At 42.4% G+C, this 17679-nt stretch overlaps 1 protein-coding gene across 4 annotated transcripts; it reads left to right on the top strand.

Annotated features, from left to right (window-relative positions):
• The first annotated feature begins 766 nt into the window (after window positions 1-766).
• LOC105689569 (organic cation transporter protein) lies at window positions 767-16271 on the top strand. Of its 4 annotated transcripts, none has more exons than XM_012406679.4 (9): window positions 767-1526; window positions 5623-5745; window positions 13135-13499; window positions 13877-14135; window positions 14224-14534; window positions 14625-14937; window positions 15332-15513; window positions 15921-16063; window positions 16161-16271. In XM_012406679.4, exons 2-9 carry the CDS (start codon window positions 5718-5720, stop codon window positions 16213-16215), a joined length of 1656 nt encoding a protein of 551 aa, XP_012262102.1. In that variant the 5' UTR covers window positions 767-1526; window positions 5623-5717; the 3' UTR covers window positions 16216-16271. The 4 variants fall into 4 exon arrangements, with proteins under 4 accessions (XP_012262102.1, XP_012262103.1, XP_048510822.1 ...); XM_012406680.4 differs by lacking the exon at window positions 767-1526 and adding an exon at window positions 4921-5152; XM_048654865.1 differs by lacking the exons at window positions 767-1526; window positions 5623-5745 and adding an exon at window positions 12230-12604.
• The last annotated feature ends 1408 nt before the right edge of the window (window positions 16272-17679 follow it).

Raw genomic sequence — 17679 nt, 5'->3', positions numbered from 1 at the left:
CTTCACGCTCTCGGATGGAGTAAGCGATAAAAGCCACCAATAAGATTGAGATTTATCTCCGCAAGCCAATTAAGATAGTCGTAATTAGTGGGTGATATTTTTCTCCCTCTAGTTCTAATTTTCCCGTACAATTACGGTGCGCTTCAAGATATTCCAGGGCACCAACTTCGAGATTAAGGGTCACCCGAAACGGGATAACGTGTGGAAGCGAAGAGCTGCGCTGAAACGCGGCATTTCTTCCGCTGGAAGAGAGATGCATTATTTTTACCAAGTGGTATCCACTGCTTCATTTTTCGAATCAGAAATACCGATGTCCGATTTCCCCTAAATTTTACTAACCGATATGAAATTCGATGAACATCTTTCCAAGTCGTGATGACGACTACGTCTACGCGTGGATTGACAGATTTAGTTTTTCAACGCGGGATTATTCGTTAATTTGAATTTAGAAAAAAAAAAGAACAGCGACGTGTACGATGGGGAGTCACAGTGCTTATATTTTATCACGAGGAAAAACCATTTCTGCCGGAATTCATCGCGTCTATTACGAGGTATTCAAACGATGCAAATATTCGTTCGAATAATCGCGTGTAATTTTTCATTTTTTCTCCGTTTTAATTAAAAAACGACGAAGGGGGCAAACGCACATCGAGCCGACGCGATCGTCTGTTGTCGCAGGAATGAATACCGATCGCGGTTGACTATTCTTCGAGTTCGCTGTAAAATTTCAGATCGCACTTTACACGATAAAATAGCGTAATTTTGAACCGCGCCAAAAGTCTGACGAACGACTGAAATAACTATATGAAGAAAAGTACCGCGATATTCGTATTAATTGATAGCGGCCACCGATTCGTTGCGTAATAATTTTCTGGTGGCGCCGCGGCGCGTCTCCTCATCGCATATAGAGACGCCGAACACTTGAGCATCGAGTCACCGAGCGCCGCCAGTTTCGAATCAGACGTTCGTGTCGACAAGCGCAAGCGGCGCAATAATTTCTTCGATACTCTAATCACCACTCTGCTAATACCGCATTTAAAATTATCCCCAGTTATTAATCGATCCAACGATCACTCCTTCGACTGGTTACCATTTATATTCGATTACAACCAACGCACTTTCATACTTCGTTACACCGCAGAAAGCTACGGATCGTTCGTCGGTGCTCAGTTCACGATTTCATTCGATTTGAAGAGACATTTTTCGTTTGAAAATCACTTTCTAAAGAACGAAACCTAAATAAAGATACAATAAGGAATAGGATATAGAAGCTCGCAATCAGATTACAAAGAACTCGAGCTTCAAGTGTTACTTGAAAGCTTTTATCCTGTTACAATTCCCGCACACTTTGTACTCCCGGAACAGAGAAAAAAAGCGGGAAAAAAATTTCCAATCGAGCTTTCGGGGCTTGGGGTTGATCCGTCGACGGTGTGCGGAGGAGCTTTTTACTTGCAAGTTCGGGACCGACGGCATTCCTGATTCGATTATCCGAAAGCTGCGAGTTTAGAGGCAACTAGGCGCAACAGGTGAGCATGCATTCTAGTCATAAGTCTCATTTATAGTCACAAGTCCTATCTTTTCGAATCAAGGAGTAATTTTATGTCATAAATTTTTTGCATCTATTTTTAAATTTCTGCAACGAATTTCATGCGAGATAAAAATTTTGTTTGTCCTTATGATTTTGCTTTCCATTTGTTCAATTTTTTTTCAAATGTTAAGAAACATTTTTATCTCAGATTTAAAGCCGTGCACCATAAATTTTGCAATGTGAATGAATTAACCCGAGTTGATCCACGTATAATTATGCATGAGTTTTTTTTCTCCGGTAATACTGGTTGTTGAATGATCGAAGATTCGAAAATTAAAATCCAAATTGACCAAAGGATCTCAGGAAGATCAGATAACCGTCCGATCAAACTTCCTTTATTACAAACACGTCTCGTCAAGCAGTTTGTTAATTTTCGCAGACAATATCTAATCTGTGCAGACGGTTTTATCTGCTTAACGCGCCATTAAATTGGATCGCAATCTAATGTTTGTCCGTTGCATTATTGAAATTCATTTTTCTACGACAACGTTCGAGTGCAAACCATGCTTATAATCCCAGAGTCGAAAGCTCGACTTGCGGTACAATAATTGCACGTAGTCGTCCCCCATCGAAGCTTGCGCGCAACGTAGTGTATCCTCCAGATTTGCACAGAGACAATAAGTTCGTGACACGCGCTCGGTTCGTTGTCGCATACAATGAACAATACGTCGATTATCGATGACGGCGAGACTCCCGCGGTGAACGTAATTGATATAGATTTCAGTCGTCGGGCGAAAGAAGCGCGCGGTACGGGTCAGCGTACGTTTCTTTTTTTTCCGGAATGATTCGAAGAAAGATACGGCGAGGACCCCGCGCTGATAATTTAACAACGTTTCGCGGTTAAACGTTCGAGTTTCAGAGGTCGGTGAACGTTTAAAGTTTATTCATTTCTCTTCTCTCGTACTTTAGTCATCGGTAAGAAATCGTCATTCTACTATTTTACGAGCACTGCGGTAGCCTCTGCTATGTCGGGCGTTATTCACCTTTTACGATGCACCGCAGATGAGACGAGGTAGAGATGATTGCGCAGTTGTTTCTAATGTACGTTCGGCGGTGGGGCCAAGAAAAAATCTGGCAGAGAAATTGTAAGGTTTACCAGTTGCTTCGCTGTCGGAGAAAATGCAGCTTTCGAGAGCTCTTAAATATCCTGGTTAACGTCCACCGAATTCCCACGCAACTCGGTAGTATATTATACCTATATGTATTGCGTTCAAGTGCGGATTAAAGCTCGGAGGCGTAGGTGGCCGGTGGATACGTCGCAGTTACTCGACCAATTTTCAAAACGAATTCAAACCGCCTCTGTTCGCAGTTTTCTTTTCTCCTTTTTTTCACGCTACTGTGCCGCATGGATGTAATTATCCGTCGTCGAAAGCGAGTTAATAACAGTCTTACGGAATACGATGTTGTAAAATCGATTTCCGAGTTCGTAAAACGAGCAACGTGGAATGTTGTACGGTAATAGCCGATGATAATCGTCAACCTAGAAAGCTTCATTCTTGTCCTACATATCGGGATAATGTTAACGTATTCATAAACCGATCACGTTAGAGCTCCACCTTGAAACGAAGATCAAGACATTTTACTTCTCCTGACCTCACCCAACTCTATACGGACGCACCCGACGTTGTACGTACATACCTGTGGTATTAGTAAACCTAGCGACTGGTAATCGATGGAAAAAGTATTTTTCGAAATGCGTCGTTTCGAGCGCAGTTGCGGAGATACCGAGCTACAGAAATCGCAAGTTCTCATTTCCCGACACTGTAATTCTCCCCGATGATAAAGTACGATGCACCGACGGCTATACGTATAAGGGAAAACCTTGACCGCCACGAGTTCAAAGTCGCTCATCGGACCCACGAGATAATTAAACACTGGAGAGGCTGAACGCCGGGGGTATGAAACCTTACTTAATTCGAATTTGGAACTCCCCGCAACCTCGGGGGTTAAATTTATAACGAGACACGGTGATACTTTGATGTACGCAGCGGAAGAAAAGAAGTAAGAAAAAAAAAAAAAAAAGAAAGAGAAGTAACAGGTATATCAGCTGCGTTATTAAATTTGAATTTGAATCATCGTACCAACGTGCAAAAGGGAATCACCTCCGAGGGTACATAAAAGCTCGTTAATAACGCGTCATAAAATAACGTCGAGGTAAAAAAAAAAAGTCTTAAAATTTTTTTTACACGCAAAGATTAATGGCTATCGGCGCTTTCCTCGATCGGTAATCTGGATTTATAATGCTGAAGATAAAAAAAAGAGGAAAGAAAAAAGGAACGCATCGACAAAGCTTCCGAGTAAAATTGCAGAAGGAAATAAAAGTGCGTGTGATATTATATCAGCGACAATTGTCGGTAGACCTCAAGCTCGACGTTCCTTGTAATTTAGCTCCCGATTTCCTCGGTTATGAGAGTGATTAGGTACCTGAGTAATTATACTCAGTCACTGTCGTGGCCTGTGATAATGGGTTGTTGTGGAATCGAGCGAAGATGTTTCAGCACCCGGCGTACTTGAATCCGCCAATTAAAGCTCGATCGTGATACGGATGAAACACAATTTCTCAATTCCGAGTCGGTTGGATTTTTATTCGAGATCATTGAAAACACGGTCACGCCTTCGCCATATTTTCACAACAGATTATTATCGTACAAAAGTTGACGAATGTTTCGTCACAGGTCGCGGAGATTGGAGCTCGTAAAATTAGAAATGTCGAGTATCGCGAATTTGTTACACATCGCGCGGTCGGGGAGGTTGAGAGAATAAATATTATGCTCACACGCGGAGCTTTCGATATCAATGGGAAGAAAAAAAAAAAACAAAATGTTCTCAATGAATCGATAAATCCGATAATTTGGCTCACGCAGAGCTCACGATTCGCCGATATGTGTGTAACGGTACGCAGATGGCGTAGCGTCGACGTCAGGAATTTCGATCAATTTAACGCTGAAAGATATGGCAAAACTGTCGACGGGGATTGTATGGGGAATTCATCGAACACGCCTTCGTCCTCGGAAAGGAATTCGCCGACGAAGCGCGTCTTAAATTTTGACAAGGAGGAGCCGTACGTGGCAATTATTTCTCGCGGAACGCGACGCGACAGACACGTCGATGTTTGCGATAAGAGGAGACGTCGTTCGACGGTTATTATTAAAGGTGTAGTGTGATCGGACAGAGTGACGAAAGATTTTCAAACAACGGCCAAAATTTTACAACGCGATTTCACTGTATCTAACGCTGGAGTCGATGAAAAAAAAAAAAAAGAAAAAAAATCGCCGATACTTTCACGGGGTAAAAATCGTATTTCGCTGACAACTGTATCGTCGGGTCGTTGCGATTGACGATTTTTCGAATTCCCGTATGACGTGTGCGGTGTCTCGAAATCGTAGTGAGATTTGATCAATATTTATGGCGATTCAATATTATTACAAGTGGCTTTATAACATCGGCGCGCCAGCAGTCGGTTACATTGCACGTGTCATATATTAAATCCGATTATTTATTTACTTTTATATTTACTACCTCACGTTGTACAAACACTTCAGATTAGCAAACGGACAAACAAAGGTAAGCAATTATTGTACGCAATAAAACCTCCATCTCGCGATCTCTGAGCCGACATTTTCCCCGTCGTCATATTTATCTAGGGTGAGGATTCGGAAAATTATTTCTCCATTTCTTTTCATGTTTTTATTTTCTCAGTTTACAAAATCCGAGCGTATCGAGCTTACGAAAATCAGCGTTACGTAATAACGATAATAGTTAATAGTCGTCATCGGTATTCATGTGAGAATGTTGTTCCTCTGGTTCGTTGCGCGAATCGCGCGCATAAATGCGAACTGCGGAGTGCGGAGTACGCGTAACGTAAGTTTATCTGGATATACATATGTATATATAAAATTGCCACGGCGTACTGCACGGTGACCATCGATCTACTCTCAATCATTGTGTTTGCCGTTCACATTTTCTCGACCTTCTTTTACGAATTAATGTTTAATATTATTTAACGGAGCTCTTCTCTATCTCGATTGTTTCAGATTTCGATTAGCCGTGCGCGGTTGCACACCTTGCGATCTTGGGTCAAGACCGTTGACGCCGGTGGTGGTAATTTTCTGCAGGCTTTAGCGAGGATATGAAGAATTCTGAAACGAACGGAAACGGTAGGTTATTAGCCTGAATAGTTATGAAATTATTCGCTGCACTCTAATAATCCAGCGGCTATACCTGCACCTCGCTAATCTCCGAGTAATGGCTCTGGCGGTATTATCGTAAATATTCAAGTTTTGCAATCGACTGTGGAAACGTCGCCGAGTGCAGTCTACTCGATCATAGACACACCCCTGTGAAAATAATCCCATCAATGGAGACGGAGGAGGATCAGGTGCGACGACGTTAATTGCGAGTATACAAGTACACTTGTAAAATCGAGTTTCGAAAATTTTCGACGCGATTATTTCACCGTCAGCGAGATGCCGAAGGGATCTTATTCGATTCCATCCGAAAGAACAGTTTCTGCTAATTTTATTTTCACGCCCCGTTTTACTCTCGGCGAAATGCGATGCGTATGGAACCTGATTAAGAAATATCCAGTCGAGGTCAAATTCCGCGGTTCGAATTTTTTTCGTGTAATTATAACTATAAGGCAGTTGCAGCTGTTATCGGTCATTGAAAAAAGAAATCATCACAAGTGATGCAACGTCGGGGCACTGTGATATCACAATTTTCTAGTTATAGTTTATGTACGCTATACCGCGCGATAACCGTCTGTAAATATCTGCATAACCGGAATTTTATGAATCATCGTCATCGTCCCGTGCGCGGTGACGTTTCCACCGGGACCGGTCTCCATAGATAGGAAATAGTACACACAGCCACCGACTCGACGACGTTACATTCGGTTTATCATACTTCAAATAAATCACGAAATTGTATTTTGAAATATCTTATTGTTTTACCGGGTCGAGAACAACTTATTTCCAAACTGCACGAAAGCTCGCACCCTACTGTAATTCAAAATTAATTTTATGGTCGAGATAAAAGGAAGAAATTTATCTCGCGGTTTGTTAAAAGTTAAAAATTTGTCGGGGAAAAAATTATACGGCCGGCATGTGATCCGGATCTAAAATTTTTCGGAGGAACACGTGAGGCGGCTATACAATTATGTTTACACAAATTTTCCATCTCATTAAAAACGGCTAGACACACATAAAACAGACGCGAGTCTTATTTGTTCAGACGTTGAACCCGCTTCGCGGTTTTATTATTCCAACAAAATGTTTGAATTTCGGGATTATATCGCGTTAGCGGGGCACGAAATTCCGGGTGGGATAAAATTGTATCAGAGGTTGTTTCAAACCGAACCTTGGTCGTTCGGTCAATTCAGTAAGTAGTTACGGACGTTTAACGAGAGCCGGCGAACAGGAAATTGCAGACACCGCGAATTAGTGGGCGGTCGTTGGTCCAATGCTCCTGTCGGTCTTCCATGGGATGTATAAAGGGTCGTAATTTTATTCACTGAATTTTAGACACTTGAGTACCATTAACTATAGACAGAAGGTAAATGTAGGCTTGGTCAACGAATAAAATTCAATTAAGCCAATTACGAATTATATGCTCCTCTTAAAGTATCTCTACAACTCCGTGCCACGGCCGGACATACTCGAGTCCAACGGTCCGTTGACTTATCCGCTGCTGTGGGAACCGAAGGGGAACTGATTTGAAATATGAAATGGAAAAATTGTAAAAGCAATACCGTTCCAAAATAATTACCGCTCGATCCCAGTTGTTGGAAGCGAACGGTAATTCTGAAACGCAATAATATTTAGATCATTTCTGTTCTCGTTTTATTAATTCAATTCGATCAAACGAATCGATGAACTCCCCTAATTCCTATTGACATCATCTCGCGGTCTCGTCTCGAGTTTAATTCGACCAGCACACGCGAAGAACCTAATTTCGCGTTCATCGTATATACTATATGTACACGTCAGTGTGCAACGCTTTAAACATCGATGAAAATACCCAACTGGATAATTCGATAAACGTTACGCGACGCTTATCGCTGCCGGGCGCACGAGCCTCTAATTTTCGCAACACGACATATCGCGAGCAACGATATCGTATACATCGTGGGGAACGAGCCTCTGCGTTGCAACACGGCGATACGTATGAAAAATCAAAAGTTGAGATCGCACCGTGAAATAAAAGTAAAAATAAAACGACGGTAATGACGACGATCCCGACGATCGTACAGCGTAATAATAAACCGCGAGTGTCCGTTGCGATCGCTCCGTGACCCGGTTGCTAGAACCGCATGGCTTGAGGCGCGTTTCTCGTATCCGCGAATCAGAGCTTTCCGTTCTGCGCACACCCACTTGTTGCGTAATGAGAGTTATTGCGAAGGTCTCTGACGTCATTGACACTCTCACAGTATCGGGTAATACAATAAGCATGCTAATTTATGGCGAATAACGTGACCCGCGACTTCTCTATTCCTTGATTCCCGAACAATCGCCCGCTACCGCACGTTTTTGCAATCATTGACGAAGTTCATTTTTTCGATCGTTTCTTTTCACCCTTCGAATTTTAGAAGCCCTCCCTTTCCTTCGTGCGACGTACGTTATACGGTTGATATACTTCGACCCCCGTTTCACGTCGTTCGGACTCTGCGTAGGCGGATGGAAATTTTCATTCATAGGAATATTTCTTCGTATCGGTATAGCTGTTTGTTAATTATTCGATAAATTTATGCAAATATGTAAATAAGATACGTGGTCGTTGAATGCGTGCGTATATACGACGGCGGATGCACCAGAGAGTGCGGTATAGGTTGCGAGTAATATTTCATATATTGCGTTCGATAAAAGTACGTTGACTATTGGATTAAAAAACAAAAAAAAATAGACAACAAATAAATAATACATGGTAATTCTCATTTGTCGCGGTATCGTTTAAACTTACGTAATGACAAGTAGTCGCAAATAGATATATTTGCGACACATACGTAGGCGAAGGCGTTTATGCATGCTATTGTATTATTGTTATGAAATCCGCGATGCCGTCGGTTGTGTTACACATACGTCGCGCACGAGATCGACGAACATAAATTATTGATCGATTAAAATTTTTCGTCTTTAATTGAATCGAATCGATTATAAACGCGACGAATTATATCATTCACGCCTCGCGCGTATATCGAGGTGCAGTGCGACGCTGGATAATGTTTCTTTGTCTCAACTTACGAGGAAAATTCAATCGCGACGAGAAGTCTGCGACGATATTCGTCACGTCCGGAAAAACTGCCGAATGAATTCGCTGCACAGGTACGAGCACTCTCTTGATCCGAATCGTGGCTCGCGAAGCGCACACCGTTCATTGAGATCAAGCTCCATGCATGCACGTACGCGACGTTGCACAACGAAGTTTGTGAGCGGAGAAAAAAAAAAAAAAATGAACAAATGAAGAAAAAACGTTCTTCAAACTTCTCGGTTGATTCGCGAGTGACAAACATATCTATTACACACGATCAGAGTTTGAACAATAACAGCTGCGCGTTTTACCCTTGACCATCCTTTTGATTGAGTATTCGATCGTTGAATCGGATTTGCCGTTTGTATCGGTAAACAGCGTAATTTTTCAATCTGTGTGCATGAAACTCACTCTTTCGCTGCAGTTGGCATCTATCGATTCGATTCGCAGAAGTGATGAATTCCCAATCAACAAATTACGTTGGTGGCTATGTGTGATGCGGGAAAATTATAGATAAAATATATTACAAGTCGGATAAACACCGTGACTCAAAATCTCGGAACTGATTTGTGATATGGTAAAAATCATGTATCTATTTGTATTTGTATTAATTGTTTTTAGTTAATTTTTTTTTTACCTCTTCTATCCTCATTTAGCCCGATTCCTCCGCGATGGCGTTGGCCCTGAGTAGATCGAGTTTCTGCCAGCCTTCTCTAGTTTGCAAATAAGGGCGACATTGAAGCGAATCATCGCGAATTTATGCTATTGCGTCTCAATACATGATACATACACATGTATCTGATACGCGGTGATGTATATGCCTAATTAAAACAGCTGCTACAACGAAAGAATAACTCGTGCCAAGACACGCGCCAACCCTGAACAGGATAACCATGTTCTGTTTGATTATCATATCAAATTTACTCTTGCCTTATTTTTTTTTTTTTTCTTCTTTTCATTTCGTTCTTCATAAAGCTCCGTACTCAATCGTACCGCGGTTTAAATTTCGCAATTTGCAATTCGCGATACCGTTTGTCATCATCATTATTATTGATATTACAATTTCGATGATGATTATTTGATTTATTTTTAGTTTTCTCACGGATCAATGAAGCTCTAATCTGTACGAACTTTTACTTAATGAATATTACACGCGAACGCTATATCTAATTAATAATAAATGTGTCCACAACCATTACCCCGAGATCTTTGGACCTTATTTATTTCTGTACTTGTTTTTTTTTTTTTTTGTTTTTTGTCAATCATTTTTTCTCTCTCAATAATCCCCAATCATTGTACAAATTAAGACTTCATTTAGATAATGCTCATTTTTAAATATTACAGACTAAATACATTGATGATAAAAAAAGCATTCGTTCAATGATCGGAGAGATTTGCAAAAAATTGACAATTATTATATCTGTGCGAATCGCATCGCTCACGCGTGAGTAATAATTGTTTCGAGTCGATGTTGGGACCGATTAATTTCAAGCTCATGCACAATTTTTTCGGGGCCGCAGAGGGAGGAAAAGAACTTGACGTGCTTTCGAAAAGTGTCGAAGGATAACGAAGGAACGGTAGAGAAACGAGGATGGCGTGGTACAAGATAAGAACGTGTGGAAGCTTAAACTATACTACTTTGTCGTATAGTTTGTCTATGGAGAAGAACCGGCTTCTGAAGAGCAGAAGCAAAGGAGATATACCGAACGGCATAGGCGCCGACAGTTCCCCCGGGGAATGACTCTTCGTTCTTTTAAATTATGCTCTAATTACCATAGCTATGCATTACAGGCTCGACTTAAGACTTTGTCGAACCGTATGTTAAGTTATGCTAATCGTCGTTCAAGTCTGATCTAAGCGGTTCTTAGAAACCGTACAATCACAAGCCGCTAATAAAGGTTGAACCTACGAACAACGAGGTGGACCCGTAATACCGCGCGAACAACGTCGGAACATCTGCAATTTCGGTGACGCTCACCTCGTTCTCCGCAATGCATCGATTCCTGCTAAATTATTCTTCAAGAACCGTACAAAGGGTTCCCGTACGTGGAAGGCCGTAAAATTCTCTCATGTACACCTATACTTATAACCCGGCGTGTTTGCAGACAACTCCAGAGACTCGTACGTTTACAATTGTTTGAACAATTTAGCGCCTGTAAAGTCCGCGTTCGCGTCTACGTTGGTGAGATCAGATAACGCGGATTTGTCGTCCATATTGAGGAGATTACATTTTCACCTAGTTAACCGCTGGTAGAGACAGATAGCTGGTGAAAAATCCCAACTCTGAAGCCACCCCCATATTCTTGCGATTGGGAAAGAATCGCGGTTTCGCCGGATGTGTAACGAATCCCGACGTGAAATCGTCAACAAAGTCCGGTGTGGTGTGATTCGAATCGGTACGAAACGACCGGGTGCACCGCGAACGTTACAATTAGTATGTAGACGACGAACGGCGACGATTGCGCTCCGACGTTTTCACGAGGAGTACGTAGCATGACGTACGACGACGACGACGACGAAGATGAAGACGGAGACGATGACGAGGACAAGTGTGTAGAACAAGTAACATAGACCGGTCATTGGCCCGGGCGTTCACTGCACACGTGAGTTTGGAATGCCGTGTGATTTCCGCGCGTCTCGATTTAATTGAAGGGGAATAAAACGTGGTGGAAATATCGAGGACGATCGCGAGGCAGCGTTACGTACGCAGAACTTTTGAATGCGCCCCTGCGCGATACGCGACGGCTTTTCCAGAATCCGTGCGTTTAGCCGTCTGCGCTATTTCCTTCGTGAATACTATTCACCGCACGGCAGTTGAATCTGAAGTTGGGTGGCTCGCTTATAGTCTACAGGCGCAGCTGGTATTCACGCGCGCGCTCGTATTCTCAAGGACTGATCTTGGCATTGCTGCCGTTGGGGTCGTTGGAATGCAAAAAGAAAGTGAATAATGGCAGCGGCGCCAAGATGTGTAAAGATTTTCATCCGATGGGATATGTAGCCGCGACTCGGTCGCGGGTGTTACTCGCTAATTAATATCCATAAACGCGCTGATCACCTCCCACGCCGCAACGCGCGGTCGATCCGCTAAATCTCCATCGCTTCTGGATCGATGATTTCGAAATTTCGTTATACCTTGCACCAAAGATTTCAATACTTGTGGTGAACTTGAATCATCATGCGAACGAGGATGATCGGTTGTGCGGATCGGTTGATCGATGATTCGTACGATTTTGATGACGATCCTCGGTTTGTGCGGGCGTTATAATTATATTCCGCGAAGTGAAAACGATATACCTTGTAGCGAAGGGGGGAATTAGGTAGGTGTCGGGAGAGCGGGAGAGGGAGAGGGAGAGGAATTCGTCGAATATTTTTTACCTCTAAGAAACGATGTCGTTAACCCTCCGGCAGGCAGGTAGACGACTCCGGGAATTCAGGTGGTTCGGATACTCCCGGGGGGGTGCGATACTAGTTTGAAACTTTGGAGTAAGGGAGCGTCTCATCGGGATATCCGAGGGCAGGGCGGTGGTGCCCATTAACCGACCTTAGAGAAGGATATATCCCGTGCCTCGGAGTAACTCAAACGACTATCTATAAAAGCAGGGACTCAAGCGGCAGAGCTGCCAGTCGTGAGTTGTGCTTGAAATTAAAAGAATCGACGTTGTGATATACCGCAACCCTTGTGCCCGCGCCGCGACGATCACCCGACCCAATAATCGTTGTCACGTGTATCGGTGCGACCGTCTGCGACAACTGCGCACGACTTTCAAAAGAGTAATTATCATACGTTGTTGTTATTCTTGTTATTATTTTATAATTAAAAAAAATTTAGATGACCCACCGTACGCGCCTTCGTATTTCTCTTATATAAAGAGGGAGGTGCACGCGAGCGTTAAGTCGCCTCAACGTCAATGAGGGCGGGCAGAAAACGTTTAACGAATCTCTTATTTAGCGAAGGTTTCGTGACTCCGGCAATACGAAAGACTACCTATAAAAGCGGGACCGCGTCAGACGGAGCTGTCAGTCGCGAGTTGTTCTTGAAATTAAAATAATCTGTGATAAAATTTTTTTTCATTCAGTCTCTCAATCGTTGTTTTTATTTTTACTCAATCTTTCTTTTCGTCTCGGAGTTTCCGATCAACTTGAATTCTTCGCTCGTTTAGTGCGCCACCGGCTGCTCATAGGGACTTAGAAAGAAGTACCTATCTCTCAAGATACCGATTCCAGATTTAATCGTTATTTTATCACGATTTATTATACATCCCTTTACTTACCTTTTTTTTTTCTCCCCATTTTTGCTTCAGTGGAGGTCAATGGCAAGGAGCTGAACGGCAAGCATTTATTAGCGAATGAGAAGGACGCCGAGGCCGCCAAGGACGCCAACAATGACGAAGAAATTGATGCCGTACAGAGAGCGATGGGTGGATTTGGTAGATGGCAAATTCTCGTATGCCTCGCCATTTCCCTCGTCAAATTTCCGGTCGCTTGGCATCAACTCGCCATCATATTCATGGCACCGCAACCCGAACTGAGATGTTCCGTTCCGAATGGAACCTACAACCCTCAAATTTCAGAGGACCAATGCTCGTACACCGTGAACGGTACCGAAGTCACTTGCACCGCGTGGGAATACAACAGAGATACGTTCCCGGAAACGATTGTAACGCAGGTAAATTGTGAAGCAAAAAAAAAAAAAAATTAGAAAAATTCTTTTTTCAGCTCGAGAAAACATCCGGGTACCGAGAAAATTGAAAAATTATTTCGGTGACGCGTGGTATACCTAATTATTGACGCGAGTATATTTTTTTTTTTTATTATACCCTTCTAATTAATTCATTCGAACGACTCCCAAGTAGGCTACCGTTTGCGTACATACATATAAGTATTTGAATATCAATACACATTGTGAATTCGATGGTAGAGCATACGTTCGACCAAGAGGGACATTTTTGTAGTTATCTGTGAAGTCGTAAAAGTTGAGCTTTCGCTCGATGATGCAATTATTTTCTTCCGTTACTGATTTTTTCTTCATCGCTTCTTTTTTAGTGGAATTTGGTCTGCGGTCAGTCGCTCTACGCGGAGATCTTGCAGTCTCTCCTCATGTTCGGTGTACTTTTGGGTAACATCGTTTTCGGCAGTTTGGCAGACAGGTACGGAAGAAAAAAGCCTCTCGTCGGTTCGGTCGTGCTTCAGCTGGTCACGGGAATCGGATGCGCGGTCGTTCCTTGGTTCCCTGCGCTTCTCGTGCTGAAACTTCTCAGCGCCCTGGCCACCGGAGGCACAATGGTCACCAGCTTCGTCATCTGTAAGAACCATTCGTCAATTTTTACACACTCGTCGAAACACTTTTCTTCGATTATCGTTCGTCACATCTCCATTATTTTCTTCCGCAGGTATGGAAATCGTGGGAACGAAATGGCGAGCCCCTATTACCGTTCTCTATCAAATCCCCTACAGTTTGGGACACATGTCTTTGGCAGGTTTGGGCTACTGGTTCCGTCACTGGCAGCATTTGCAATTAGCCATAACTTTACCTTCGATAATTCTCCTCGGCTATTGGTGGACGGTACCTGAATCTCCCCGGTGGTTACTGGCGATGGGAAGACAGAGAGAAGCATGCCGAGTGCTTCAACGTGCGGCTAAACTTAACAAAATCGAGAACAATGACATTCCAGAAATGATCAGGAAACATTGTCTCCATCAGGTAGATAGTCGAATGTGAATTTTGTATTTTTTTTTTGTTCGCAGTGCTTGAGAAGAAAAGCACTGATAATTTTTAACGAACATTTTTCAGAGCACAAAACAAACTGTAACGGATCATAAGCCGTCATTCTTGGACCTCTTCAGGACGCCCAATATGCGTACGAAATCTCTTGCCATATTTTTCAACTGGATGATTTGCGGGATGGGACTTTTCGGTATGTCTCAGTACCTGGGGCAGGTCGGCGGTAACATATTCGTCAACGTCGCTGTATCGGGAGGTACGCAGATCCCCGGAAACGTAGTTTCTCTGTGGGCGATGAGCGCGTTGGGCCGCAAAACTACCCTCATCGTGAGCAACGTAGTTGCCGGACTCGCCAGCCTGCTGCTCATAGCCGTACCCACAGGTATGACTAGATATCGAAAAGAATATTCTCGACGATCTATTTCTTTCGAGGACGGTGTATTGAGTAATGAGTAAAATTCGAGAAAATTCTGGGTCCCTCCGAAGAGACTTGCGTAGGCAGTTCTTTATTCGTCAAGTTACACGTCAGACCTACGACTCATTGTCTGAGAAAGAAAAAAAAAATAGACAAAACAAAAAAATAAAAAATTGGTTGATTGCTGCTATTAAATTGGCCTAATAACCCGCTCAACTAGTTGATAACAATTACAAACAATTATCCTACCACCGTACACTGTGGTCGATCGTTGTATTTTATACGTTAGCGTTTCAGGGATGCTGCAGATCTCGGCGATGTTCGATTTCTCTGATTGTTTTTTTTTCTCTTATCGTTTCAGAGACCGCTTGGGTCAGGCTGCTTTTATCCTGTTTCGGTATCGTCGGTATGTCGGTGTCCTTTACGACGGTGTATTTATTCTCCGGCGAACTATTCCCCACAGTTGTGAGAAACGTTGGCGTAGGAACGAGCAGTATGTGCGCAAGAATAGGTTCGATGGCCGCACCGTTCGTCGTTTCGCTGGTCAGTACACACATTATTTATAATAATAATAACAATTGGCGATGAGGTAATCGCAATTTTATAAACGCGACATTTTCAATTGGCCTGCATTCGCTCGCAAATCTGTCGAATGACGACACCGGTCGTTTTCGGAAACTTCGCGATACACAAATTAATATTTATTGCCGAGAAACGAGAAAGAGGTCAGATTTTGCCCTCGTTATACAGAAAAAAAAAACGCGCAATTTCATTTCGACAAATAACAAATGATTCTGTAATATAACAGTCAATTGAATCGCTCACTCACAGCGTCTGATCTACCGCATCATCATTGACGCGTTTCAATTGCGTCGTGATTTGGCTATTGAGGAATTCATTTCGTTTCTTTTTTTTTCCGACGAGATTCCAATTTCGGATTTACCTTTCAGGGCAGAGATGACTCGAGGGGTTGGTTGGCACCGATGATCTTTGGAACCCTACCCTTAATCGGAGCGCTTCTCTGTTACTTTTTACCGGAAACCGCCGGTTGCACGTTGCCGGAAACTCTGGAGGATGGAGAGACCTTCGGAAAGTGAGTGTCGACCGGTCATTTGGAATATCATTTTGTTTCTCTTTTTTCCTCGGAGTTCTCCTCTCCAATCGAACGGTTGTATTTTGCTTTTTTGCAGGAAACTCGTCGAATCGGATAGACGGAAAGAGGCTGAAGCGGAAGCTGCTTTATGATGGAAGACTGCTAATTAGTGGTTAATAATTATTAAAGAAAAAGTGCAAAAATGCCCAAAAAAAAAAAAAAAAGAAGAAGAAAAAAGAAAAACTAGAAAGGCAACAGCTACAATTTTAAATGATCTTAGAATAACAGCTTAGTTAGCGTGCGTACAGTGCCGTTGGATAGAATTTAAGAATCATTCCACCTCTCTATTTATTACACCGCATACCTTTGATGATATTGAAGAATTTTCATCATTGTCTTCACGAACACTAAAAGTGTAGTAACGTATATACGTAATATTATAAAGCATCGGGCGAAAGTCGGCTGCTAAAAGTGATCGATGTCTTAAAAACTGTCTACGAATAGTTCGCAATCGAAGCTCCCCCATTACAAATGGTCGCAAGAATGAGATGCTGTAGGGAAAAAAAAAAAAGAAATATTTCAGACGCGACAAGCCTTGATTAAGAATTGCCGGTTCGTCCGAATCCTCGCGTAAGCTCATCCACGCGGTGTTACCTCCGATTATCGGGAGCCTCGACGCCGCGCAGGAATATTAATTATCGCAATTCATACGAACCGCAGTCTGAAAATCGATGCATTTCAGTTCATTTCTTATAATATCGCCATATCGTTAAGTACCTTCGTTATATTAGTGACCCAATAAATCGTGAGAGCGAAATTTCACTAGGAAATAAGTAAGAGGAAAAATAAATGTAAAATAATAACGATATATTTTTATCAATAAGACGTCATCGATACACATGTACGAATACATCTAATGTTAATGTTTGTGTAAATATATGTATTTTGTTTTATATCGTTGTTTTAGGTAGATTTTCTACCAAATTCGCTGTTGTAATATTCTCGTAATAGATATGCAATTTGTTTTCAGGGTTCCGAAATTTTGGACGTTGCGTAAGAATCTTACATCGCACGATTATTAAACTCATACCCGCTTGGATACAAACGCGGGCTGGTTTGAAATCGTTACCGCTGATTATTCCGACCGTGTGAAGTTATATCACACGACCATTATCCTCGCTATTGTCATTACCGTAATTTTTTTCTTTCCTTTTTTTTCCGCAACGAACGGAAGCTTGACCGCGTATTTACGTTGGTTAACAATAGATCACAATTAATAAGCTCTTTTGAATGAAGCGTTTGGTGAACTGCAGCAAACCTGATTTGCCACTACTGCCGAGGTCTCGCTGTTGCCAAGTGAAGTTGTTGTAAAAAAAAATACGCGTATAGGATGTTCGGTGAGGAAGTACGCTCCATTTGTAGTTTTCGTCAAACGCTGGAACGATTTGATGTGGATGGATTTTATTTCTCGGGGTTGAACCGGATAACAAAAATCGTCAAGTTAGCTTCAGATTTTATAAATTTTTGGCATCTGTACGTCGTAACAATTCAGAAAAATGCTTCGTTAATTCCGATATATTTTTCAGAGAAGGGAAAAATCTAACACCACGTTGTCA

Source organism: Athalia rosae, chromosome 4 (assembly GCF_917208135.1).
Source record: "Athalia rosae chromosome 4, iyAthRosa1.1, whole genome shotgun sequence".
Lineage (NCBI taxonomy): Eukaryota > Metazoa > Arthropoda > Insecta > Hymenoptera > Athaliidae > Athalia > Athalia rosae.
This window is presented reverse-complemented; position numbering and strand designations above follow the sequence as displayed.

Bases quoted from the DNA above. Each gene is read 5' to 3' on its own strand.
- LOC105689569 (XM_012406679.4), top strand. From the start codon at position 5,718: ATGAAGAATTCTGAAACGAACGGAAACG. The intron at 13,500-13,876 runs GTAAATTGTGAA...CTTCTTTTTTAG, and splicing joins CGGAAACGATTGTAACGCAG to TGGAATTTGGTCTGCGGTCA. The intron at 14,535-14,624 runs GTAGATAGTCGA...AACATTTTTCAG, and splicing joins GGAAACATTGTCTCCATCAG to AGCACAAAACAAACTGTAAC.